The 27,869-nt window shown below is 49.7% G+C and overlaps 1 protein-coding gene across 13 annotated transcripts in view; it reads left to right on the forward strand.

Annotated features, from left to right (window-relative positions):
* Positions 1-27,869, forward strand: part of CTIF (cap binding complex dependent translation initiation factor) — a 327,368-nt gene that overhangs the window by 70,010 nt on the left and 229,489 nt on the right. For 8 of the 13 annotated variants that reach the window (XM_024235924.3, XM_054537883.2, XM_024235923.3 and 5 more), the window contains 2 exons: positions 10,569-10,776; positions 27,575-27,646. In XM_024235924.3, coding sequence (XP_024091692.3) covers positions 10,597-10,776; positions 27,575-27,646 — 252 coding nt within the window. In that variant the 5' untranslated portion in view covers positions 10,569-10,596. Of the gene's footprint in view, positions 1-10,568; positions 10,777-12,479; positions 12,656-27,574; positions 27,647-27,869 lie in introns of those variants that run through there. The other 5 variants (XM_063716893.1, XM_054537885.2, XM_063716891.1 and 2 more) reach the window with 3 other exon arrangements.

Genomic DNA, 27,869 nt, shown 5'->3' on the forward strand with positions numbered 1-27,869 from the left:
GGTGCTTGTGGATATATCACTGGGTTCAGAGCAGGGCACTATTGGTCTCCCTTCCTAGCATGCTCCAAGTTACTTTTCACTCTTGGCCAATAAACCCAGAAGCTTTTGACAGCTGGTGGTGGGGCTCACCCATCTACCTTCAGAGTCCACAGAAGAGAGAATGGATCTCTGTGAGTTCCTGCAGGTTGGCAAAACAGGTCAACCCAGGGATTGGAATATAGGAGAGAGCCAGACTGAGGCCCAAGGAGGACTCAGGGTATTCAGAGTTGGGAGGCATTAGGGAGTGGTGAGGTCTGCAGAGATCTGGGGTTCAGAGATAGCACTGGTCATTGATATCCAGAGTAGTCAAGAAGGGCTTCATGGAGGAGGTGTGCCCAGAGGTGGGCCTTGAGGGAAAAGGGGAGATTTGGAGAGGCAGAGGTAGGAGAGAATGCAGAAGACAGAGTGAGGTATAGAAGTTGTGAAGTCGAGTGACAATTGCAACTGATAATTGAGTGCTTGATGTATGCCTAGCTGTGTTGAGCACTTTTCTCATTCATTCTTTCACGTGATTCTCACAGCACTTCATGAGGTGGCACTTTCACCATCAGCCTACTTTAAACACGAGGAAGCAGGCCCAGAGTCCGCCCAACAGCGCGCAGTGAAAAGGTGATTTAGCCAGCACTGGAACCCAGACTCGGGACCCATAAGCATGATGTCACCCTATTTTATGAGTGGGGGCAGTGAGGAAGCCACCTGACTCCAGCCAGGGATATGGCTGTCCAGCTGTCCGGTGGCCCTGCACAGTTTTGGTTTGTTTCAGTTATGACTTCCCTGTCCCTGGTGCCTCTAGGATGTGGTATACAGCAGGTGCTCAGTATGTCTTAGTTGGGAAGAGTTGTCTCGAGGAGGCTCTTGAATGTCATGGGAAGAGGTTGGAGTCCTGGTTCTGGGACTGGGTGACCTTGAGGGTGTCGGGGGGCTGGAGCAAGTCAACTCCCAGCATCCATTGGCTTTAACATTCTAGGAGCTGGGAGTGGGGTTGGAGGAAAGCCCGGGCCCATTGGCAGTGGGCGGAAGAGCTGAGGAGGCCCACTCTGAGGGAAGGACGGTGCTGGAGAGGGCGTGGGAGGGCTGGGGGAGCCACAGGCCCGTCTACCCATTCTGGGCCTGCAATGGAAGCAGGTGTAGGATGGAGCAGGGCCCTCAAGGATCATGCAGTCTTATCAATACCAGGCAAAAACCTATAAAAAATTCAAGAGCAGGGCAACAGTTGGGTAGCAGTGCAGAGGTGGAGAAGGTGTCACCAGGCAGCCTGGGTTTGGTGCCAGGGGAGCAGGTGGGTGGTCAGTGCTGGAGCCCAGTGGAGACTTCTGTGGGCCTTGGGGGCAGACCTGGAAACAGGTGCACCCAGGGATAAAGCAGGACCTGCACCTCACAGAGCCCACCTGGATGCCCTCCTCCCTGTTGGGCTGGGCCTACCTGCCCAGGTGGGTTGCTGTTTCAGTGTTCTTCCTCCAAGAGGAAGTGCTCATCAGGAGTCAGGAATCTAATGATGCACCCCCGGGGGACTGAGGCCTGTGCCTTTCACACTCCTGTGGGCTGCTTTCTCTTCCTCCCTCCCCAGGGCCTCTGATCTCAGCCCCCATTCTGGGTGCCAGCCCTGCAGGCCTGCTGAGCAGAAAAGAATCCATGGCATCTCTCTTGCCTTCCGGCCAGCCATGCCCTGCCCGCCCCATGAAAACTGGTCCAGCTCCTCAGTGACTCATGGAGGCTGCTTTTGGGGACAGAGGAGTAAGTGCCAAGCCCCAGCTCTGTTTCCATGAAGTTCTGATGAGACCACAGGGCTTGGTCCAGGGCTTTGCACAGGGTGGGGGCTCAGGAGGGTATGAGGACAATGGGATGATTTTGGTGTCATCTGTTATTTAGGAATATCTGTCATGTCACTAACTGCCTGATGTTGATGATTGTAACCCAGAACTGTGCTTGGGGTCCACAGAGGTTAGGAGTCACTAGGGGAAGGGAGGTGACTCTCAGCAGAGGTCCCTGGAGAAGGCAGGCTGTTGAGGGACGTGAGGGCTTGGATCCTGCATTGCAGCCTGGGTCTACCCATAGATACCCGAGTGGCTCCCAGTACATCATTCCCCCATCAGCCCCCAAGGCCCCAGTGTCCTCACCTGCATGGCAGCAGCTGAAGGGCTGTTGAGGTCAGACAGCATAGATATCAGGAACCACCTCCAACTTGTTCAGACCTGGCAGATGTGCCTGAGCTCCATGCTGGGTGTTGCAGGACTGTAAGCAGGTGCTGTCATGTTATGCGCCTGGCACTGAGAGTCCAGTGTGGAGGTGGTGGCCCCAGCGTCCGCTGATCATATTAACTTGTGGATGTCATGCCTGGTTCTGAGCTCTGCCCTGGGTCCTGCATGGGCCATAAGAGGAGCCGCCCCTTCACCAGATAGCTGACCAGCTGGCCAGAAGTTTGGCCTGGGGACTCCACCCATTTCTAGCGCTCTGGCCAGAGCAAGAGTATCTGAATAATGGATAAAGGAGACATGCAAGGTTTTCTAGATCTTGTCTATTTCAGGTGTAGTTCTCTGACTGGCAGTAGCAGCCTCACCTGGGAGCATGTTAAGAATGCTGAGTCTCAGGCCCCAACTCCCATCCTTGAACCAGAATCTGCATTGTAACAAGATGCCCTGTGATTGGCGTACTCGTTAAAGTTTGGGAAGCAGTGCTCCCGGCCACTTCCATGTGGCCCACATGTTTTTCATGGGTAGGTGAAACAAAAGTCCCACAAATTGATAGTTACAATGTGTGCTACATGCTGATATTTTCAATTTAGTTATACATTTTTTAATGCTGAGATCATGACCCAGGAAATTTGTTTTGCAGCCCATGAAACTGCTGAGACCTGCAGTTTGAACAACACCATGCTAGCTGACACCCTATTGGGTGTTTGAGTGACAAAAGGGTTAATTTGGTGGGGTGACAGGGGATCAGACATTTAGAGGATATCAGATGTCCTTGACTACTGAGACAGAAAATGTTGCCAATTTCCAAGGTCACCTGCCTTTGACTTCATGCATTTCTGACCTTTCCCATTTCCCAGGGGTTGGGGACCTGGGGCTCCTGCACATGGAGGCCTCTGCTTCCTCCCGCTTTTCTTTGGCAAACACCAACATGGTTGAATTATCAGGCCAGAGCTTCAGGGCCGCAGACTGTCGGGGAAGTACATTCTCGCTGGAGTCCTGAAGGGGACTGTGGGCTGGACTGGGGCCGGAGGGGCGCGGTTGGCAGTGAGCAGGCTCCCGTGGCTTCCTCGGGGAGAGCCGTGGGCATCTTCCGTTTGTCCTGGGCAGCCTGGCCTCTCTCCTCCCCACTCCAGCAGGCAGCGTGGCCTCTGGGCTGGCCCTGCCCTGGGGGCCACCTGATGGCCTACAAGGGAGAATTCTAGCCCCAATTGTGCACTCTGGGTAAAGGTGTTGCTCCCACTGTGTGGGGATGGGAAGGAGAGAGGGGATGGAGGGGACCAGGGCCCGAAAGACAGCAGCCAGCTCTGCCTGTAATGGTCACCAGAAGCTGCTTGCTGGAGAGCAACCTGGGAGCACAGTGCTGTGCAGCACCAGGTGACATGGGAAGCGGCCATGGGGAAGGTGGGGTGAAGACGCCAGTGGCTGTGATGAGTGGATTTAGCAGCAGGAGAGCAGGGACAACACTCTGGGCCCCATTGCCCACCACAGCTCCGATGCCACCCCCACTGCAGACTTGCTGTCCTGCTGGGATGAGTGGACAGACCTGTGAACCCCAAGGCTGCTGATCTTACGGTCACCAAGCAAGCCCCCTGCAGCCCCACCTGGGCCCCCTGCAACGGGCCTGGGATCCATAGGAGGCTGGACCCCTTGCAGCAGCCACAAGCCAAAAGATGAGCCAGGAAGCAGAAATTGGGGTCTTCCTGGGCCTCCTTGGTGGGGTGTCAGAAGGGTGTGCTGCTGGAGTGAGTTGGGTGCTGGTGGTAGACAGGAAAGAGCCTGAAGAAGTGTGGGGTGCAGTGCTGCCTCCGTGCGGGCCTCGAATGATGGATTCCCTGAGAAGTGCTGGTAGGCCCTGGAGCAGATGCGTCTCATCTGGTTTGCAGGTCACTGAACTCATCCCTGAGGATTGGAGGAGGAGGTAATGCCCCTAATGCCTGGCTGTTCTTAAAAGGATTGGCTAAATTGATAGCTCCTCATGCCATTTGTCACTGGGTGGGCAGGAAAGGATACTGAGAGGGCTGGGATGGCTCCGCTGATTGTCTTTGGCCTGTGGTTGCTCTCCAATGTCAGCCTTCCCTTTTCCTCCAGACCTCCTGCCTCTGAAGTTCAGACTCAAAGTCAGACTTGGCCAGGGGTTAAGAGGGAGAGACTGGCACCCAACCATCTCAGGCTGCCCCACGGTGTTCACAGAAACCCCTTCCAGAGCACTAGTTTCCTAAGGAAGCTACAGAGTGCTGGGCTGAGAGCAGCAAGGGATGGGGAGGAAGGAGAGGAAGGGGAAGGGGAGTTTGTTTGGGTGTAGTGTGGGGAGGAGACACTAGTATGGAGAGAGGCACCTTTTTGTCAAAGAACATGGGTGATTTTCATTTTTGTCCTTAAAAATAGCCAGGCTTACTGGGCCGTGGTGACAAGCATGGACTGTGATTGGCTGCAGCAGGAGGTGGGGAGTCCCTGGGCTGGTGGCCGAGGCTGGATAAGGTCGTTTAACAGAGATGCAGACCCAGAAAGAGAGCCTGCATGCATCCCTTTCCCCAGACAGACACAGATGTGGCCAAGCTTGGCGGCCCTGGGTCCTCTCTGGGAAGCACAGGCGAAGGAGCTCTGGGGCGGGTCCTGCTGCAGCCCGGGCCCTCTGTGTCCTCCAGAAAGCCGTGCCCACACCGGCCCTCCCCTCCAGCTGTAGGCTCAGGGCTGCCCGCCCCTGTGGTGCCCTTTACAGCAAAGTGCAGCCTCAGCATTTTTCCTACTCCTGCTGCTTGCCTTTTAGTTCCTCCTCATCCATCACCTGGCAGGGAATCGGAGCAGAGCTGGGAGAGGAGGGGAGAGGCGTGTCTTTTGTGTTCTTCTACCTTTCCTCTTTTCCTTTTCCTTCTTCCTCTGGTTCCATCCTTTCTTCACTTTCACTGATCATTAAAACATAAATTCCTGGCTGGCTCTCTCAGCTTAGCCAGCAGCCCAGCTGTTTGGGGACTTCCCATCTGGATCCTACTGGGAATGAGACACTGAGCCAGGCTGAAACCCCCAAAGCTCAGGCAGGAAGGCAGCAAAACAAGCCTGGAGGAGACCATCACTTGCCCTGTGTCTCCACCAGCCAGAGAAAGCTCTACCCTTTTCCTCCGCACTCTTCTTGCCTTAAAAATGTGTTGGAACTTTTCTAGGTGGATACCCCAAAGAATAAACAGGGACTCAGAGGGATTCTTGACCACTCATGTTCAAAGCAGCATTATTCACAACAGCAAAAGGTGCAAACAACCCAAATGTCCATCAATGGATGAATGGATAAATAAAATGTGGTCTAGATATACAGTGTACTATTGTGATATGATGTCTTATTCAGCCATAAAGGGGCATGAAATTCTGATACATGTTGCAATGTAGATAAACCTTGAAAGCATTATGCTAAGTGAAATAAATCGGCCATAAAAGGACAAATATTGCATGGTTCTTCTTATAGGAGGTACCTAGAATAGGCAAATTCATAGAGAGAAGGGTGAGGAAAAGTTAATTGTTTAGTGGGCCCAGAGTTTCTGTTTGGGTTGATAAAAAAGTTCTGGAAATATATAGTGAGGATGGCTCATAACACTATGAATGTACTTAAAGCCACTGAATTATGTACTCAAAAATGGTTAAGATTATAAGGTTTTGATTTGTTGGTTTTGTTTTGTTTGGTTGGTTGGTTGTTTTTTGTTGTGGTTTTGTCTTGTTTTTGCTTTCAGACAGAAACTCACTCCGTTGCCCAGGCTGGAGTGCAGCAACACGATCATAGCTCACTGTAACCTCAAACTCCTGGGCTCAAGCAATCCTCCCACCTCAGCCTCGTGAGTAGCTGGGCGTGTGCGACCATGCTCAGCTAATTTTTAAAAAATTTTTTGGAAAGACGAGGTCTTGCTATGTTGCCTAGGCTGGTCTCAAATTCCTGGCTTCAAGTGATCCTCCTGCCTCAGCCTCCCAAAGGGCTGGGATTACAGGCATGAGCCACTGCACCCAGCTGAATGCTGTTTTATGTTGTGTATATTTGACCATAATAAAAAATTTGGGGCCTTAGTGCCGGGCTGTACTTCCAGACTGAGAGCTGTGTAGGTGGACGGGCAGAGGAGAAGGGCCACGCTCTCTCCCTCTCTCTGCTCCTTCTTCTTCTCTTGTGACTGAGGTAAAGCTTGGGGCTTTTCTGCTTTGCATGTTCCCTGCTTTTCTGAAGCCAGGGCCTCCCCACTCCCTCGCTGGGCCCCACTGTGGAACAGGGAAGTGATGTATTCTCCTGTTCCCCCTGGAAAACGAGAGTTCCTGGAGGAGCTGAAATCCCTGGGAGAGAGTGAAAAGGAGGGGAGGACCGACAAGTGATGGGGGCTAGGGATCTGGTGGCCACTGTGGGCCACAGGGGCTCACCCAACTCGGAGTTGCTGAGGAACCACGTGGAGCATGCCTGGAATTGTCTGAGACACTGAAGAGGGGAGTATTTGTCCCATTGAGGGCAGCCGCATGGGGCGCTAGATCCTCATACTCCGGTTTGCAGGTGCTGGGGGCTGGGGGCTTCCTGCAGGCATCTCCTGACTGCAGAAGAAGCCTGGGCAGGAGACCCCATGGAAGCTGAGGTGAGGCACCGCTGGGCTACCCCATGTGAACCTGGCTGGGCAGCAAACACTAGAGTAGGAGGAATGGCCGAGAGCATGTGAGGACACAAGAGGCACCCGCAGAGCGAGTCCTCTTCCTTCCTCGGGGCACCAAAAGGCTGCAGGTTTGGGATGGGTCTCAATCCTGTCCCCTTTCTCAGCAACTATTATGGGTTTGGGGTGATGACCATGCCCAGGCTCCCTCACGGGGCCCTGACACAGCCCTGAGACACTCGGGCGTGTTTGGGAGAGCCCCGCAGAGCCGGCCAGAGGCTGCTGCTGCAGGCAGGGCCTGGCACTCAATCCTCCTGGAAACGGCTCCGTGTAGAGTTCTTGCAGATCCCAGTTCTCCGACTGCACCTGTTAGGTGTGCCAGGAAGCCCTTGATAAGATCTGAGTCTTCAAGGAATAATGGGCATGGCCTTGCGTATTGACTTCTCCTGCCGGCGGCTCCTTTTCAGCCCTCTCTGGACATCGGCGGTGTTATTCCCATCCAGTGGAGGCCAGCTGCCCAGGGCCAGGCATGGAGACTGCATGGGGCCAGCTCTCTGGAACCTGTGCCCAGCTGGGGAATAAGCACATGCGCAGCACTTGAAGAATTCACTGCTCACTGGAGAGTCAGCATGGAATTGGGGAACTTAGAGGTGGCCTGAGGGACTGAGCAGGTCACCAGGATGGGGGATGGAGAAAAGGCAGTTGGGGTATAGGCATAGCCGTGCAGACCTGGAGCTCTCCTGTGTGAACTTGGGCAAGTTACTTAATCTCTCTGAACCTCCGTTTTCTCTTCTAAGTAGCGTAATTATGCCAATTCCATAGGGTTGCTGTGAAGGTGAAGTGAGTGGAGGCAGATCAAGTGCTGACGTGTCTAGGACATGATAAAGGCACAGCAGACACTCTTCATTCCTACTATTAGCAGAAATTGCAGTATTCATACCCATAGCCAACCCTGGGTGAATCTTTTGCTTAGTAGCCTGCCATGAAACCAAGGCAATGCTCTGGGCTTCTGTGCATATAAGGACCTCTAGATTTGGCAGGTGGAGGGGAGGAGAAAATGCTTCCAGGTGATGGGTTCAGTGTGAGCAAAAGCACAGAGGCAGGAAAAAGCATCCTGTGTTCATTTTCTATTGCTTCCTAAAATATTACTACAAACAGCAGCATAAAACAATACCATTCATTATCTCACAGTTCTGTAAGTCAGAAGTCTGGCACAGCATCTCATGAGACTGAAGTCAAGTTGTTAGCCAAGTTGAATTCTTGGCTGGAGGCTCTGGGGGAGAAGTCTGCTTCCAAGCTCATTGGTTCTCGGGTGAATTTACTTCATTGCAGATGTAGGATGAGGTGCCCACTTGCTTGCCAGTTGTTGACCAGGGATTGCTCTCAACTACTAGAGGCCACCCACGTGTCTTACCGTGTGTCTCTCCTCCTTCAAGCTAGCAACAGTGCATTGAGTCTTTCTCATGCTTTGGATCTTTGGCTTCTTCTGCTATCTCTGAGCTCTAGTCCCAGATTTAATGGGCTCAAGTGCTTGGGTCAAGCCCTCCTGAATAGTCTCCCTATCTTAAAGTCAACTAATTTGGGATTTAATTCTGTCTGCAAAATCCCTTCCCAAGAGTATCTAGACTCCTGGCGAGTAACTGGGAGAGGGTGTATACCCAAGACTGTCTTAGAATTCTGTCTACCATACCTAGCATGTGCCCAGGACGAGGAGCAGAGTAGCCAGGGGCTGGAGCAGGGGATGACTTAGGTGTGGGCAGCCGTGGAGCAGGAGCAGTAAGGTGGGTAGTGGTGGTGGGGGGAGGTGTAAGGTCCTGGAGGCTTTGAGTGGCAGGTGGAGGAAGAGGCAATGGACAGCGCTCCCCATGCCCCTGCCTGTGGCCCTTGCCACCAGACGTGCATAGCCCAATCCCAGCTGACTCCCTGCAGATCTGCCGCCATCCCTGCCTCCACATCTCGTTCTCTCATTCTGAAAAGAGCACCACCTTGGCCTGAAACCTCCAGTCCTCTGATTCCTCCCTCTAGGATGGGTGAACAGACCCACAACTCCAAGGTCACTGAGCTCAGTGGACCAGAGCAAGGCCCTGCAGCACCTCAGAGCTCCCTGCAGCAGGCCTGGGGTCCGAGGGAGTCTGGGCTCCTTGCAGCAGCCAAAAGCCTAAAAATGAGCTGGGAAAGCAGCGGAAGATGTGTGCGCAGCAGGGCAGTTCTCCTTCCCCCAGGCAGTTCTTCCTCTCTGTTCCCTCACCCTTGGAGAAGGCAGTGAGGGTGTGGGAGAGTCAACATTCATGCTCTCAGCAGCATTTCTGGAACCCAGCACACCATTCCTTGCCCTGCTTTGGACTCGCTGCAGTGAAAACACTCCACAAACCCTAGATTATTGGCAAATAACTGTGTTCCAAAGAAGTTCTCAAGGTTGAGGTTCTCAGGTTCAAGGTTTTGAAATTCAAATGCTCCATTAAACCTGCTAGGACCTTGCCTTTATTACTGGCAGCAGCATTCATGCTGCTCTATGTGGCTTCAGAGCCCTGTGTGTGCAGGATTCAGGTCTTCTCTGTGCTTTCTCGTGGTAGTGGTTTGGTAGAAGGCTGTTCTACCAGTTGTGATAATAAAAGCATGTGCAGACTCTGTTTTCTCTGGCAGATCAGGATCTTCCATGGAGATCACAGGTTTCCAGATAATAAAAGAGGCACAAGGCAAGCTTTAAAGCCCCTTCCCATCTAGCCTGGAGCCCATCAGAGAAAGGGGAGGGTCCCTGGCCTGGAGGTGAGAAAGGTTCTAGCTTTCCTCACTCCCGGGTGGGTCAGGTGGGAGCTTCGGGGGATAAGCAAGGGAGGGGGGGAGCAGAGAGGGCAGTGGTGGGGAGGTCCCAGCAGACCTGGGCCCCTGCAGGGCTGGGTTGAGCACGTCAGCTCCAGAGATTACAGTTCTGTTGGTGGACTGTAGCTAGTGTTCCAGCCATAGCTGGTCATCTGTGCCGCGCTGCCCCAGAGAGAGGGCGGGAGGGCTAATGGGTTAGTCATGCCCCTGTAAAGGTGACCAGGCAGTGTCTGTGGCTAGGCCACATCAGCATACAGAATGCAGCAAGCCTTTCTCGTTCTGCCAGTGAAAACCAGTCACGTTCCTGCAGACTCATCACAGGTGTGTTCCAGTAGCTGCACCAGAGCAAGGCTGCAAAATCCTGCTTATAAGTTACGGCCCATAGGCTTCAGCTAATTTAGAGGACAGTCTGGTGACTGAAAAGAAAAAGTCTCCTCATAAGTAGTCATTTTCTTGGAGGACCTGAGCCCCTCAGAGGTTTGTCTCGGGCCCGATTGTGCATCCTCAGTCTTGGTTCTGTGGTTTATTTCATCCTGCTTTGTGATAGATTCTGTTAAATCTGAGTCAGGAAGTGAGGCTTGGCCTGTAGGCTGAGTTCATCTTCTGCCTTTCCCAGGGATTATGGCCTAGGTAGACACTAACTCTGACACTGCACAGTGCCTGTGCTGGCCAATCAGATGAGTGGCCTGCGTTCCCTGGGCCTCAGTCTCCCACCCCATACAGTGGGAATTACAGCACATCGTTTGTGCTAAGGGCAAGCCAGCCCCCCACTGACTTCTCAGGGTTGTTGGAAGAACAGAATGCCATGATGGATAAGAAGATGCTTCCAGGAGCGGAGGGTGTTTCCCAGGTGTGGGCATCGTCATCTCCTCCAGCAGCGTCTCACGGAGTTCTCTGTCCTCTTTCCCTCCAGTCCCGGCCCGGGCCCCTGAGCTGGAGGGATGGAAAACTCCTCTGCAGCGTCGGCCTCCTCAGAGGCAGGGAGCAGCCGCTCCCAAGAGATCGAGGAGCTGGAGCGCTTCATCGACAGCTACGTGCTGGAGTACCAGGTGCAGGGGCTGCTGGCTGACAAGACAGAGGGTGATGGCGAGAGTGAGAGGACCCAGTCCCACATCTCCCAGGTGAGCACCGGCCTGGGGTTGGGGGAGCTTGGGAAATTCACAGGAGGTGATGCAGGGGCCCCTAACTCTGGGCAGCATCCAGTTGCCTGACACTAGACTGCCAAGGCATGAATGGTCCCACCCAGCAGAGCACCCAGAATCTGGCAGGTGGGCTTTGGGATCCAGGCAGGAGGTGCCCCGGCTGTGCACCCAGTCCCTCTGACCCACCTCCACTCCTCCCTATCCACTGAGGCTTTGGGGCCCAGCCAGGCCCACAAGTCTTTGAACATATGTCTCTTGAGTACCGACTATGTGCTGAACACTGTTCCCTGTCCTCAATAAGCTTATGTTCTAGGAGAGATCTGGAGGTTTCACTTCTCTATAATGCAACCATCAAAGAACTATAACTTGTGAATATTTTCTCTGATTTCAAATACAAGTAGTTGTTGGTAGCCAAAGGAATGAGTCTCGTGGGATTCTCACCCAGGGCTCTATATGTCAGACATACTTAGACATATGAGGCAATCCAACCAGCGTCGTGGGTTGGTCCTGCCCCCTCCTGCCTCCATCTGTGGCATCCCTGACCTTGGAGGGGAGATGGACTCATCTGAAAGATTGTGGGCTGAGATTTGAAATGCATTCATAGTAAAGTATGAATGCATTAAGGATAGGGACCCTATCAAGCATATCTTTGCCTAACACCACAAATCCTCAGCAGATTTTTGTTCAAGAGCTGCTTCCAGATTGGCTTCTAGCTGCCAGTGTGACCTTGGGCAGAACCTTCAATGTCTGTGGGGCTGAGTTTTCTTATCTGGCAAATGGGGATTATGCTGTTGCCTTGGGAATGTTGGAAGGTCAAAGACAGTAAGAAGTACAAAAGCTGCAGAGAATCAGTGCTGCCTGCACGAGCATGTACAGGAGATTCCCCTCTCTCATCTGGAGTCAGGGTTCTGGGGTTCCACCTCTCGTGCATGTTATCCCATCTCCAAGCCTGGGACTCCTGGGACGATCAGAAGGTGAGCTACCTGGGTGCACACTGCTTTGGAAAAAGGCTGAGTCCAACCACCTGGCTCAGTTTTTGGGTGGAACCCCTAGCTTTTTAGAAGCCAGAACAAACTTTTGGCTTTCCTGGAACTCAGACCAGGAGTCACTCTGGGAAATGCTGAAGCCACAGTAATCCCATACCCTGTCCCCACTGGGAAGCAAGGGACAGAAAATAGCCCTGAGGGAGAAAAAAAAAATAGATGTGATGCTTTCTTTAGTGTCCTTGAGGTTCTAAAATCACAAGTAATGCAAGCTTATAATTTGTTTGTTATTCAATCCATGAGTGTTTAACAAGCTTCTATTCTGTGCCGGGCACTATTCTAGGATTCGTATCTAGGATTGAGCAAAAAAGCCCTGCCCTCATGGACTGTGTATTCTACTCGTGGGTGATCATTGCGATGGAGAAAAGTAAAGCTGGAAAATGGAATGGGGAGTGAGGAGGAGCAGGAGGGGCTTGCAGTTTTAAGTAGTGTAGTCAGGGAGGCTGGCATGGAGGGGAGGGAGGGATGGGTAGTGGAGATATCCGGAGAGGAACATCTGGGCAGAAGAAGCAGCCTGTGCCAGGGCTGGGCTGGAAGAAGAGTCCAGGCGCAGCCAGGAGGCCAGGGTGCTGGAGCAGAGGGTGAGGGAGGGGGAGCTGCGGAGATGAGTCAGAGGGATGATGGGGACTGTGTCATCAGGAGGTGAGAGGCCTGAGCCCTGGAGTGGCCCCACATGAGGAAGAAAGAATGTGAGGAGAAGTGAGCTAAGAGACCAGTGAGGCGGAGGGAACCAGGCTGCACAGAGTGCTGGAGCCCAGGAGGGGCGTCGAGGGAGTGGGATGGGGAGACTGTCTTGCGAGCTGCTGCCAGGCCAGGTAAGAGGGGCTGAAAATGGCTGGCTGAGCAGCGGGCCGTAATGGGGAAGTTTCCGCTGAGTGGTGAAGGCAGAAGCCTGCTTGTAGCCAGCTCAAGGAACAGAAGGAGATGGCCTGGAGACTAGGAGAATAGTACAACTGTTTTGAGGAGTTTAGCTGTAAAGGGGAGAGACATGTGGTGGTATTTGGGGAAATAAGGTCAAAATAGGAGCATTGACCTGTGTGTTCAATCCAGGGGCAAGTCAGGGGTTGCTGGAACCCTGACCTATCCCCAGCCCCCAGCGGTTCATCCACAATAACAGGAGGGAGTGGCAGGTGTGCGGCCGTGCATCTAAAATGACTCCTGCAGCACAGCTGTGGTTTCTCTCCAGCTACTTGCAGCCACGAAGGTGCAGAGGCAGAGTTACAAAGATGACTTTAACCAGGATGGAGGTTTCTCCAGGGAATACAGTGGAGGAGAGAGGGGTGAGGGAGGCACAGGAGTGATGATGGTGAGTCACCTGGATGCTGAGCCAGGCCAGGACGGGAGTGGGTATCCGAGGTGGTTGTGGAGGCTGACAGGTGGTAGGGTCGGTGGATTGGAGGCCACCCAAAGAATTGTAATCCTGGTAGCAAGCAGACTGAGCTAGAAAGATGGTGGGGGTGTGGTGTGTGTCCAGGAGTGGAGTGTTTGAAATCAGAGGTGGAGGAATGCAGTCATGGGTCAGGAGAGGGCTGGGTGTGCGCATGGGAGTGTGTGGGGGAGAGGAAGAGGCCAGGAGGAGAGCGGGTCATGAAACTCAGATCCATCTTCATGGATCTTGAAATCACCAAGAAAGGACAAAAGGATGTGGGAGAGGGTGGCTGTGGATACAGGAGAAAAGTCCTTGAGGAATGCGGGAGCAAGGTGGTGGCTGGGTGGCCTGGCGGTCTACAGCTGACTGCATGGAGGGTCTTGTCTGGTGATGCATTAACTTATTTGCATAATCCTTTTTTATATGTATAAACTACGCTTATTGCACAGCTAATAGTACCATGATCTGAAGTGGAAGGAGGACGAGGATCAGGATAGATCGGAAAATTATAAGGGAAATTAACCTCTTTAGATTGTCTAGGGCAAGAACTAAGTGAACCAACTTTTGCAGTCTCCTGGTAGCCCCTAGAGCTGACTTCCCCAGGAGCAGGGCCTGTGGATGGGCATATGGGCTGACTGGGTACCCCCTGTTGTGGGCTGCCTGCCTTTTCAGCTGTGTGGCATCTGGGCCTGCAGCAGGGCATCCTCCAAAGGTTCCTCCAGCTGAAATTTGCTCTACCTGGAGAGGCCAAGGAAGCCTCGAAACTTCACCCCAGAGGAATGCGTGGCTGATGGTAGAATTTCTGTGCCCAGAGCAGCCAGCGGGGACATAGTTTTGAAAGGAGGCGCCCTCCCAGTGCTTTCAGTCTGGGCCCTGTTCTTCTGGCACCAGCTCCAGGGATCAGTGGCGCCTGACTCACGCTTGGACGCCCCCATCTGTGTGGCGGGCAAGGCAAGGCTGTGGAGGGGCTTTCAGACTGACGTCTGCTGTGAAGTGTGGTGTGGAGAACACCTGTGTGGTGTAACATTTGGATGCATTCTCTAAACTTTCTTCATGCTCTGAAATTTCCTCGAAGAATGCAGACACCTGGCAGGATTCCGGGGCCTGCAGGCCTACCTGCTGCTGCCGGAAAGGGAGGATGTTTCAATCCTGCCCCCACCGTGCCCCTGCCTCCCTGCTCCCCACAGTCACACACACACCTGGGGTACCGACTCTGGAAGAGGGACGGCTGTGGCCAACTCTCAGGAAGGCCAGGGTTAGCTGTGTCTACATAAGATACTTTTTTAAAAAATTCTCTATTAACACAGCTTTATGGGAAATATTTCTGCTAAAGCACTTTGGCTTGTTTTTTTTTTTTTTTTTTAAAATCTGATGACTAGTTTAAATGGAAGCCAAAAAGAAAAAAAAAAAACAACAAACACTCAGGGAATGTTCCTGTCTGCCTGTGTGGTGTTTTGATGTTTCTGGGGAGGAAATTTGTTAAGAATCTTGGAAACCTTGAGAAGACCTGAGGGAGTGGAGAGGAATGTTGCTCTTCAGCTGGTGAGGTCATTTTTTAGGATGTGAGAAATGACAGTTGACACTAAGGGAGAAAATATGTCATGATGTTTGTACACTTGTGTTCCTCTCGTCCTTCCCAGTAACAACTGGAAAGAAATGAAGGATGGACGGATGGATGGATGGATGGATAGATAGACAGACAGATAGATGACACATAGATAATAGATAGATAGATCAGTTTTCCTGTCCCCTAGATGAATAACCAAGACAATGTGTGTTTTAAGTTTGCCAACATTTTCTGGATGCCATATTTAATACCACACCCCTCCCCATGTTTAACACCACACCCCTCCCCATGCTTAACATCACACCCCTCCCCCATATTTTACATCACACTCCTCCTCATGTTTAACATCACACCTTTCCTCATTATTAACATCATACCCCTCCCCAGTATTTTACATCGTACCCCTCCCCCATGTTTCAGGAGCACCTGCTGTCCAATAGATTGGAAGTCCCCACAGTCACTCTATCCTTGGGAGGAGGAGGGATTATAGCCTTATTCTAAAGGAGGGAAACTGAGGCATAGAGATGGAGCATGGCCATTGCTGGGTGGTGGCTGAGCTGGGCCCTGGAGCCCCATCCTCACCCCACCTACTTCTGGTTTCCTGCTCCGTACAGGCCGTGACTGATTGGGTGTTGGGTGGTTAATATAGATTTCTTTCCTGTAGAAAGCAAATTAGGACTCCAAATCTCATTGACCACCAACCTTTTGGGGAAGAGATTGGGATGTTGTAAGTGGGATGAAAATTTTGGCACATGTGATGTTCGTGGATGATCTAGTGGATCACCAGAAAGCTTGGAAGCAGTATGCAACTATGGGTGAGCATGAACTCACTTAGGGGGCTGTGAGAAATACTGATGTACAGGCCCCACTGCTAGAGATGCAGGCAAAGGTGAGGGGCCTGGGCCTGGAGTATTCATAAGCCTGTGCGTGACTCTGATTGCCACAGTGGGAGCAGGGCTGTCTCCTTTCTCCCCCTCCGTGGCGTGCTGCCCCTGTTCCAGTCTCTTGGAAAGATAACATGTAGGAACCCTATGAAGATACATTTAATGATGGCATAGTTTCCAGTAAATTCTTGTTAAGAGGTCAAATTAAGAGCCAGTGAGAGTGAAGATCACTTCCTATAGCCCTGTTTTGATGCTTTCAGGCACTTGGAAGTCTTGGGTTTCGTCTAAAATGCAGTGATCTTTACAAAGGGGTGCAGCAGTGGCAATGAATAGGATAGGGTGAGAGTGTTCAGATCGGCTCAATGGCTTTTCCTAACAAGTTTCTCCTCTTTCTCTTTACATCTCTCCTTTCATTCTGCCTTCCCTGTTCACTGTTCCCTCACTCTTTTTCTAAAATCCCATCTCTTCATTTCCTTCTGCCCTTAAATTCATTTTCCCTGATGTCTTTGCTCACAGGAGGAAGCACTCAATGGTGAACCACCCATGAAAGGCTTAACAGAAGAAGTGAGTTTATAGGAGGACTGCGGGGTGGTTCGGCATGGGGGATTTATTATATATTTTCCCCTTATTTAAAAAAATGTATTCTAAATTATGCAAGTACTTTATGCATACATTCCCATAGTGCACAAGAATTCAAATATTAATAATTAAATTCTCCTGAGCTAAAATTATTTTAAATTATACAAGTCCTTTATGAATACATTATCGTGGTACATAAGAATTCAAATATTAACAATAAAATCTTCTGTGCCACCACCTCATTCTGCTCCCTTACTCCTACCTCCCATCAGATGAGTGAGTTCATTTCCTTGCCTTTTTTAATGCCTTTCCTGACATATGTATGACTTGAAGAAATACAATATTGTCAAATCATATATCATAGCCAGTGGATATATTGTTCAATAACTTGCATTTTTCACCTGCCCACATGCCCCAGAGATTCTTCTGGGCTTGCACATCTGCTGTGTTCTGTTTAGTGGCTTCCCAGTTGTCCATAGCATGGATTTATTTAACCATTTGCTTAATGGTAGGCACTCAGGTTACTTCTAAATTTTCCCCTGGAAATACGTGATACTTCAACACATACTGTTGAACATGCCTCCTTCTGCACAAATAACAGTGTTTCTTTAGTTAGATGCTGAGAAGTAAAATTAATTTTAATAGCTGTTGTTAAATTGCTCTCCAAAGATCTTCCATTATCCACACTGCCACCAGTGTATTGAGACATCTTGTCATTTTAATTCACATTGTCTTATTTCTTTTTCCTTTTTTTTTTTTTCTTTTTTGAGATGGAGTCTCACTCTGTCACCAAGGCTGTAGTGTAATGGCACGATCTTGGCTCACTGCAACCTCCGCACCCCGGGTTCAAGCAACTCTCTAGTCTCAGCCTCCCGAGTAGCTGGGACTACAGGCACATGTCACCACACCCAGCTAATTTTTGTATTTTTAGTAAAGACGGGGTTTCACCATATTGATCAGGCTGGTCTTGAACTCCCGACCTCAGGTGATCCACCTGCCTCGGGCTCCTAAAGTGCTGGGATTACAGGCGTGAGCCACCATGCCGGGCCACATTGTCTTTATTTCTAATGAAATTGAATTACCAATCTTTTTATTTTATTTTTTTCTTTTTTTTGAGATGAGTCTCGCACTGTCACCTGGGCTGGAGTGCAATGGCTCGCTCTCGGCTCACTGCAACCTCTGCCTCCCAGGTTCAAGCGATTCTCCTGCCTCAGCCTCCCGAATAGCTGAGATTATAGGCGGGTGCCACCATGCCCAGCTAATTTTTTGTATTTTTAGCACAGACGGAGTTTCACTACGTTGGCCAGGCTGGTGTCGAATGCCTGACTTGTGATCCACTCACCTTGGCCTCCCAAAGTGCTGGGATTACAGTCATGAGCCACCGCACCTGGCCCTTTTTTTTTGAGACAAAGTTTTGCTCTTGTTGCCAAGGCTGGAGTGCAATGGTGTGATCTTGACTCACTGCAACCTCTGCCTCCCGGGTTCAAGTGATTCTCCTGCCTCAGCCTCCTGAGTAGCTGTGATTACAGGTGCCCACCACCATGCCCAGCTAATTTTTTACATTTTTAGTAAAGACAGAGTTTCACCATTTTGGCCAGACTGGTCTTGAACTCCTGACCTCAGGTGATCCCCCCACCCCGCCTCCCAAAGTGTTGGGATTACAGACGTGAGCCACTGCGCCTGGCCACCAATTATTTTTTAATAGGATAAAATTTTATTTTCTTAAAGTAACAATTGGAAAAACAGAGGCAAGTGAAAAATGGAAAAAAAATCATTTTATGGCAACTAATATAATTTTTGTGCATCATTTTTTTAAACATCTTTTACAAAGTTGTACTTCTAGCATACATGTAAGTTTTATGATCTGTAGGTTTTAATGATCTCCTAGACATTGTTTGGTGGTGGTTTTTAGCATAAAGTGTAACTATTTAAATTTGCTCTTTTTCTGCTAGGTAGTAAAATACAATAGAATGAAAGCTAACATTTATTCATTCAGGCTGTCTTGTAGGCTCAGGGGGCAAAGTCAAGAACAGAACAACCATGATCTCTGTCTCAGTTTCTCACAGGGAAAGACAGACAATAGAGGGAGAAGGAAATGGGATGTTAGAAGGTGATGAATGCATGAGGGAGGCAGGAAGTGAGTAGGGAAGGCTCACTTAGGAGTGAGGATTTGGGCATGGTGGCTCATGCCTGTAATCCCAGCACTTTAGAAATCTGAGACAGATGGATCACTTGAGCCCAGGAGTTCGAGGCCAGCCTGGGCAACATGGTGAAACTCAGTCTTTACTATAAATAAAAAAATTAGCTGGGCATGATGGTGCATGCCTGTGGTCCCAGCTACTGGGGAGGCTGAGGTGGGAGGATCACCTGAGCCCGGGACCCAGAGGTTGCAGTGAGCTGAGATCACACCACTTCACTCCAGCCTGGGCAACAGAGTGAGACCCTGTGTCAAAACAAACAAACAAACAAAAAACAGAAAGAAAGAAGACAGGGTGGGGTGGGGAGGGTGGAGAGGAAGGAAGGGAGGGAGGGAGGCAGGGAGGGAGGGAGGGAGGATTTGAAGGAGGTGAGAGTGAGGCCACCGGGGAAAGGGTATCCAGGCAGAGGGAATGGCCAGGGCAAAGCTCTGGTGTGGGGCATGCCACACAGTCAAATGGGATCCCTCTGAATGCTATGTAGAGAATAGGCTATGGTTGGGGGTCAGCAAGAGAGGAAGCAGAGACCAGGAAGCCGTCTCCTTGCTGCAGCGGAGAGGCAATGGAGACTGGGGCCATGTGGTCACTGGAGGTGATGAGATGCCTTCAGAGTCTAGGTATGCTTGGAAAGTGCTGACACTGTGATTGACCCTGAAGATTTTAGCCTAAGCAAATAGCATAGACTTTGCAGAAATGAGCTATGCAAGACCCTGGAAGAGCAGCTTTGGGGGGCAAAGGTCAAGAGTCCTGTTTGGGCATGAAAGGTTTAGGATAGTATTAGTCACCTTAGAGGAGATGTTGGTCCACCAGTTCGATGCACATTGGTGGTGTTCAGAGGAGGAGAATGAGCTGGATGCTGCTTTAAGCCCAGGGAGTGAGGAAGTTTACAGGAGAGGATCAAAGATTGAGCCTTGACTTAAGAAGTTGGGAAGATGAGGAGGAAGTAACAAAGGAGACTGTTTGCATTGTTTCTCACATGTTAACTCATTTAGTCTTGAAGATGTTGTTATTATTACCATTTTACAAGGGAGGAAATTGAAGCACAGAGAGGTTGACTTAAGCTTCCCGAGGCCACACAGCAAGTACATGGCAAGACTGGGGTTGGAAACAGGCAGCCTGTCTCCAAGTGCCATCCACTTACCCTCTCTGCTATTGGTAGATCTATTATTATTACAGATGGGGGAAACCTAGTCCTGGGGATGAAGCGATTTGCCCAAGGTCATAGAGTAAGTGGCAGAGCTGAGATCTGAACTCAGGACTCTCTGCTTCAAGAACTCAAGCTCCTAATCACGCAAGCATTCTCTACAACTGGAAAGTTGTTTGTTCCTGAAAAGATGGGAGCAAAAGCCTCTCTCTCTCTCTCTCTGTCTCTCAAATCTCAGCCATCAGCATCATCCTGTCCCTCTTAGCACAGGTCTTTTCTAGAATATCACTGGATAGAGAATGAGCTGCCAGCCAGCCTTGGGTCCCACATCAGGGTCTTGGTTCTCCTCCCCATGTCAGTAAGCCCATGTGCCCAGGATAAAGGGAGATGTCATGCACACTCTTGTCTTTGAGAAGTTGTGTCTTCAGGCTGGCAGGATTCTGACTGGGGTCTGTAAGACTGGGAGGAAGCCATTTCCCTTCAGCCTCAAGTCCCCCTTCAGGGAAATGAAGGCATTGGTGAGAACCCTGGTTGCATTGTGCAGCCCCCACCCGGCGCAGGTTTTACACACAGCGGTCACATTCCACCACCACCTATGCATTCAGACACCAGGGAAGACCTGGCCTGTGGACCCCCAAAATCCCCCCTGAGTGGTCTGACACCACCCTTGGTTAAGAAGCCCTGAGTAAGATGACCTTTAAAATAATTTTGCATTTTGAAATAATTTCAAATATACATAGAAATTACAATAATAGTGCAAACAATTCTTGCATAGCCAATTAACTTCTTACTACATTTGTACCCACACTCCCTCTCTAAATATATCTTATGATATACATAATTTATACATATAATTGTATGTAAAACTTCTTTCTAAATCATTTGAGAGTTAGTTCCAGACATGATGCCCCTGTATCCCTTGACACTTCAGTGTGTATTTCCTCAGAACAAGAACATGATACAGTATAGGAAATGAACATTGACAGAATGCTGTGATTAAACCTACAGCTCTTTCAGCAATTTTCCCAGTAATATTGTTCAGAGCAAAAAAAAAGAAAAAAAATTGGCTGTGATCTTTGTCTAATCCAAGATTACATATTGTGTTTAATATCAGTCATTTTTCCTGGCTCTTTGAATGATCCCTATTTCTGTCCTTTGCTCATTCTGCCACTTTTTGGCTGTGTATTCCTGGGTGAGTTACTTAACCATCCTGTGCTTCAGTCTCCATGTTTGCTAATTAGAGAAGATAAGAGTGCCTCGGTAGCCATGAAGAGTAAATGTTAGTAAGTGCAATGGACTTAGAACAGTGCCTAGATTTAAGTGAAGTCTTTATATAGTCTGGTGATTAATTCTTTGCTACACAGCAGGCTCTCCTTATCCACTGTTTTGCTTTCCATGGTTTTAGTTACCCACGGTCAACTGCAGTCCAAAAATGTTAAATGAAAAATTCCAGAAATAAACAATTTATACATTTTAAATTGTATGGCATTCCAAGCAGTATGATGAAATCTCATGCTGTCTCTCTCGGGACGTGAATCATCCCTTTTTCCAGCATTTCCAGGCTGTATCCTCTACCTGTGCGTCACTGCCCAGCTCAGAATCACTGAGCAGACATCTCTGTTACAGGATCACAAACAGATGTAGGGCTTTTTACCACCCACGGTTTCAGGCATCCACTAGGGGATCTTGGAATGGATCCCTCAAGGATGGGCGGCTGGGGGGGGGGGTGGGGGGCGACTGTGCATGTTGCAAGTAGCTTCTCACTTGCCTTTATTTGTTCATGATTTCTTTTGTCGCTTAGAAGTTTGAAATTTTGATGTAGTTTAAAATTCGCATCTCAGATTTTAATCACCTTGGAATGTGTTTTCCAAGAATAGTGCAAGGCAGATATCTAAGGTCAATTTTTCAATGGCTGGGTGGTTGTCTCAATACTATGTATTTATTGATGAGTCTCTCCTTCAATTCAAAACACAATCCTTATCCTATATGAGGTTCCCATTTGTACATTAATTTGCTTGTGGGTGCAGTTTTATCAGTTGATCTGCTCTTTTATTCCTGTACTGGTTCAACAGCTTGTTTGTCTCTAGCTTTTTTTTTTTTTTTTTTTTTTTAATTTTGAGACGGAGTCTCTGTTGCCCAGGCTGGAGTGCGGTGGCGCGATCTCTGCTTACTGCAAGCTCTGCCTCCCAGGTTCATGCCATTCTCCTGCCTCAGCCTCCCAAGTAGCTGGGACTACAGGTGCCTGCAACCACAACCGGCTAATTTTTTTGTATTTTTAGTAGAGACAGGGTTTCACTGTGTTAGCCAGGATGGTCTCGATCTCCTGACCTCGTGATCCACCCTCCTCAGCCTCCCAAAGTGCTGGGATTACAGGCGTGAGCCACCGCACCCAGCCCTGGCTCTGGCTTTATGAGATACTTTGATGTCTGGTAGGGCTGGTCTCTTGGGGGAGTTTTAGGCACCACTGAAAAGGGGGTCTGGTTTAGCTTTAGCACCTCCAGCCCCCCACACTCTGAGCTTCTTGCTTCTCTCTCCTCCTCCTCCAATGCTCAGTACCCTGGGGTCTCCCCAATCTTTCCCAATCTCTGCTCATAAAACACTGGCCAGGTGCGGTGGCTCCCACCTGTAATCCTAGCACTTGGGAGGCCAAGGCAGGTAGATCACCTGAGCTCAGGAGTTTGAGACCATCCAGGGCAACATGGTGAAACCCCGTCTCTACTAAAAATTCAAAAAAATTAACCGGATGTGGTGGTGAACGCCTGTAGTCCCAGTTACTTGGGAGGCTGCGGCAGGAGAATTGCTTGAGCCCCAGAGGCAAAGGTTGCAGTGAGCCAAGATTGTACCACTGCACTCCAGCTTGGGCCAGAGTGAGACTCCGTCTCAAAAACAAGACAAACAAACAATAAAACACTGTTCATCCTGGGATGTAAAGACAAATAGCTTATTTTAGCTGTTTTTTATTGTGAAATACTTAAGATGGACTGATAACAGAGAATAATAAAATACACGTGTATTTTGAGTGGAGAACAAACATCTGTACTCTCATGTTTATTAAATCTTAACCCTGTGTCATGTTTGTTCCACGTTTTTAAATTAAGACATGAATTATAATAGCTGTGGTTGAGGCCTTCAAACCACTCTTGTGAATTTGATGCTCATTGTTCCCATATCTAACAAACTTCACACGTTTCCACCCTTTCTGTTTGATGACCTTTTCAAGTAAGACACCACCTTTACCCCCAAGAGAACTTGCAGGTTCAGGAGGCTCAAAGCTGTAAGCCTGTTTGCCTTGAAGGGGAAATGTGTGGGATTTCAAGCCCTGGCCCAGACTAAGGAGCGGGTCTGGAGAGGTGGACCCTTCTTCATTCTTGACTCATCTGCTATAGATCAGGACAGGTTCTGGGGAGGTCCATTTCTGGAGATTTTCTTAGGCGGTGTCTCAGAGAAGGCAAACGGGAGGCAGGAGGTGGTGGTGCCTGTGACACAAGAAGCTGGTGTTGAGAGCAGAATCCCAGTAGGGATGGGGAGGAACTTCGGAATAGGGAAGGGAGGGCTATCAGAAGGGCTTTAGGTCCAGGGAAGAAGCGTGTCTCTGATGGAGGGGATTCAGGCAGCAGCCCTGGACAGGTTGCCCCTGGGGCTACTGCTGGGCTGGGGTTTGAGATGGAGCCCCACAAGCCCAGTGGGTAGAGCTTGCTGTGCTAAGTGTGATCATTCACACTTCACTCCTCCCCGTTTACACAGTCACACGCAGGGCCACAGTCCCTCCCCCTGCAGGGGACTGTGCCCACCAGCTTTGCTGGGTCTTTGGAATGAGGCTCTGTGGGCTCCATCATCTTGCTGGCTTTCCTGTGCACAGATCACCTGCTTTGCCTGCTGTTCATCTGTTCCACACTCTGAGATCCACTGCTTCATTTCCATCTCTACCACCACTGCTAATGAACCCCAATGTGGGACCCTCCTTCCCCACCTCCGCCCTGGGCCAGTTCAGCCTCCCCTAACAGAAGCCTTCAACCCTGACAGCCGCCTTCTGCCCTAAGCTGGCCACGTTTTACTGAGCCTGCTGCCCCTCTTGGGCACCTCACTCTTCTCTGGGAACCCTGGGTTGCCTGCTTTTCCTCCCTTACAGCCCCTGCCGAGAGCACTGCTTCATCTCAGCCGTGCCGTCCCCACCCCTCTCTCATTGCTGTTATTTGACATGTCATCTGACCTCTCTTGTGTGGGGACACTCTTTGTTGAGGGTCCCACACAGAAGGCACTCAGGAAGTGGCTTTTGGTTGGCAAATGTACAGTTATGGATGGCCTTGGACAAGGCAGAGCAGTCTCGTTGGAGCTTGGAAAGCTCACCAAGGAGGGTGGGGTTGCATACGGATGTGCACGAAGCCTCAGGGTCTGCTCTGCGCGTGCCCATCAGGAGGCCTCATCCTGCCAGGGCCTGTGCTGACCCTGGAGAAGGTGTGTCCCCCATGAGTCACCGTGCTGTGGAATATCACACCAGCACTACGCAGCTGCGGTTGAAATGTTCAGGATGCCTGGAAGGGGAGAAGTGTTTTTCTGAGAGGTCACCTAGGATGGGATGAGGAGTGCAAGCGTGGCCTCATGTTCCCTCCAGCCAGTGGGCACTGTGTGCCTTGGATGTCTCCCACCTGTCAGCTGGGCTCCAACTGGGGAAGCAGAAACTACTCCAATATATAAAGCAGAGGGATTATAGTTACAGTACTTTAAACATTATACATACATACATATATACATATACATATATGTTTATGTGTATCTGTATACATTATTCTTAAAATGTGGACCAGACATGGTGGCTCATGCCTGTAATCCCAGCACTGTGGGAGGCCAAGGTGGGTGGATCACCTGAGGTCAGGAGTTTGAAACCAGCCTGGCCAACATGGTGAAACCCCGTCTCTACTAAAAATACAACAATTAGTTGGGCATGGTGGTGGGCACCTGTAATCCCAGCTACTCAGGAGGCTGAGGCAGGAGAATCGCTTGAACCTGGGAGGTGGAGGTTGCAGTGAACCAAGATTGCGCCACTGCACTCCAGCCTGGGCGACAGAATGAGCCTCCATCTCAATAAATAAATAAATAAATAAATAAATAAATAAATAAATGTACATATATACTTATAGTTATGTATGCATGTATTTTACGTATGTATGAATACATACATATTAGTTTTTGTTTTGGAATTATTTTAGACTTATAGCTAAGGTGCAGAATGGAACAGGGTGTTCCCAAACACTTGTCGCTCACCTTGCCGTAATATGAACGCCTTACATAACTATAGAATCATTATCAGAAGCAAGAAATTAACATTGGTACAATGCTCTTAACTAGAGGCTTTATTCAGATTTCACCAGTTGTTCCATGAACGTCCGTTTTCTCTTCCAGGATCCAAATTTACATGTAATTGCCACATCTCGTCATTCCCTTCCAATCTGATACTTTGTCTTTTCCTTTACAACCTTGACACTTGAAGAGTTCTGGTCAATGCTTCTGTAGAAAGCTCATTAATTTGGGTGGTGTGATGTTTTCTCATGATTATGTGGAGAGTGCATTTTTGTCAAGAATACCCCAGAAGTGACGTGCCCGTCTCGATGCACCTCACTGGGGAGTCCATGATGCAGATATGTTTTGTTACTGGTGATATTAACCTTGATCACTTGGCTAAAGTGGCATCTGATGGTTTCTCATTTTTCTCTCCCCACTGCCAGCCATAATTAATAAATATCTTGGGGGAAATACTTTGAGACTGCAATGATCCAAGCAGAGGGAATTTAATACAAAGAATTGATTACTCCTACCTGAGAAGCTCCACAGCCCAGAAAATGGCAACCTCAGGTAGCTAGTACCAACTCTTGACCTGAGGCTCAAAGAAAGAAGGTATTGCTGGAGTCCAGGGTTCCCGGTCATGCATAGAAGCATGTCTGGTGAGGCTGGAGCCAGGAAGGAGACCCAGGCACTGCTGGTGATGCTGCCTGAGGCATAGAGAGATGGGAGAAATGCCCTTTTCCTGTCTCCCATTGGCCAAGCCCAGCCAGAAGCCAGCTGACGCGGGAGCCTGGGAATTGTGGTCCGCAGGGGTCAGCCCCTCTGAAGTATAGCGTGGGGATGGGCAAGGAGTGCCTCGTGCCTCTGACACCGTTGCCACTTCTCTAGGGCTGCACTGTCCCTTATGGTAGCCACAGGCCACGTGTAGTTCTTGAGCCCTTGAAATGTGGTTCATCCAAACTGAGATGTGCTCTATGTGGATTTCTAATACAGTATGGAAAGAAGAATGTAAAATATCTCATTAACAACTTTTTATATTGATTACCTGTTGAAGTGATAATATTTTGATGTATTAGATTAAATAAAATATATTATTTCATTTAATTTTACCTGTTTCTTTTAAAAATTTGGCTACTAGAAAATTTAAAATTCCGCCTGTGGTTTCTATGTGTGGCTCTCATTTTGTTTCAGTTGGATAGTGCTGCTCTAGGGTATACTTCTACCCAGCCTATGTCGACAACATTGTAAGAATAACATCCATCCTGGACAAAGGTCATACCCTTGAGCCATGCTCAGGAGGGTTTGTCTAGCCAAGGTTTTAGAAAGCCAGGACTGCATTGGCACACACTCACAGCTCTGACCATGTCATCAAACATACAGAGACTTGGCTTCCCTCTGCTGTTTCTTTTTTTTCTTTCTTTCTTTCTTTTTTTTTTTTTTTTTGAGGCTCACTCTGTCACCCAAGAGCATTGTGCATTGGCACGATCACAGCTCACTGCAACCTTAAATTCCTGGGCTTAAGCAATCCTCCAGCCTCAGCCTCCCAAGTAGCTAGGACAGCAAGTGCATGCCACCATAGCTGGCTAGTTTTTGTTTTTGTTTTAGTTTTAGTAGAGACAAGGTGTCTCTATGTTGCCCAGGCTGGTCTCAAACTCCTGGGTTCAAGTGATCTCCTGTCTTGGCCTCCCAAATTGCTGAATTACAGGTGTAAGCTGCCTGGCCCTCCTCTGCTCTTTATGTATCATGCAGGGTGTAGGTTAAGGTCAATATTCAACAACTTCAGCTCCAGAAGCTAGCTAATGTTTAATACAATAGTAAAAACACTACCATATACCTGGATAGCATTTTACAGGAAGGGCTATATGACTGCTACTGCATTGTATCTATACAGTGTTTTTCTAGCTCATAAAGGTCTTTCATCCCAGCCTCCCAGCCAGTCACCCAGCATGGCTCTCCTCATTTTATAGATGACAGAATGAAGCCTGAGAGATCACATGGATTTCTGTGGCTCCCAGACTCCCAGTGCATCCCTTGGGGAGCTGGTCAAAATGCTGATCCTCTGGCCCTGGCCTCACAGAGTCTAATTCAGTGGGTATAGGCTGGGGCCCAGGGGCCTCCATGTTGCAGACTCTGGGGACTCTCATGCAGATGGTTGTCAGACCACACTTTGGGAAACAGCAGCCCTCTGAGTTCTCAGGGGATGTGAGTGGCAGGGCTTGTCTGAGCCATGCTTCTAATAGCCAGGTTGGGCTCTTTCCTGGTGCCAAACCCATCATCTTTTGGAGCTAGGCTTCTAGGAAGACTAATACATACCTGCCTCACTGCCATCTCCGGCCACACCCTTGATGTAATAGAGGGTTAGTGTGGCTGAAGCCAGGTCAGGCGGTCAAACATGGTGCTGGTTGTACCAAACTCAGAATAAGTTTTGTCATATCTGGCTGACTTTGGGATGTAGCCAGTCTTTGTCACTGTGCTGGGCTCAGGTGAAGGGAGGTGAGTTTGCCTCCCCCAAGCAGACACCAAAGCTTCATCTTGATGTGGAGCTTGATGATGCCAAACTGGGTCTGGTGGTTGAGAAAGATTTGCATTGAAATGGCCAAGTAGGATTCCACAGTCATGCTAATGCGGAAGGCCAGGGCACAACTCCTGCAGCCTGGCAGAGTGAGCATGGGCCTGGTTGTCCTGCCGTCACTGATCGCTCCTTTCTGCTCTGCAGTGGACAGCGGACTGCAGCGAACCACTGGACAGCAGCTGTTCCTTCTCCCGAGGGCGAGCCCCCCCACAGCAGGTAGGGAACCAGCTCTGCGCTCTGTCTGGGAGTGTCCTATGTCTTGTCTGCCTGGGTTCCTGGGCCGGCCCACAGTGGCTCCTGAGGGGTGGTGACATGGAGAGTGCAGAGAGGTGGGAGAGGGGAGGGGGCATCTGTCCCATGGAAAGCCTCCCTAACTCCCTGCCCACAGGGAAGCTCCCACTCCCCCAAACATCGATTGATGAGATTTCTTTTTAGTGGC

The sequence above is a fragment of the Pongo abelii genome, chromosome 17 (genome assembly GCF_028885655.2).
Source record: "Pongo abelii isolate AG06213 chromosome 17, NHGRI_mPonAbe1-v2.0_pri, whole genome shotgun sequence".
Classification (NCBI taxonomy): domain Eukaryota; kingdom Metazoa; phylum Chordata; class Mammalia; order Primates; family Hominidae; genus Pongo; species Pongo abelii.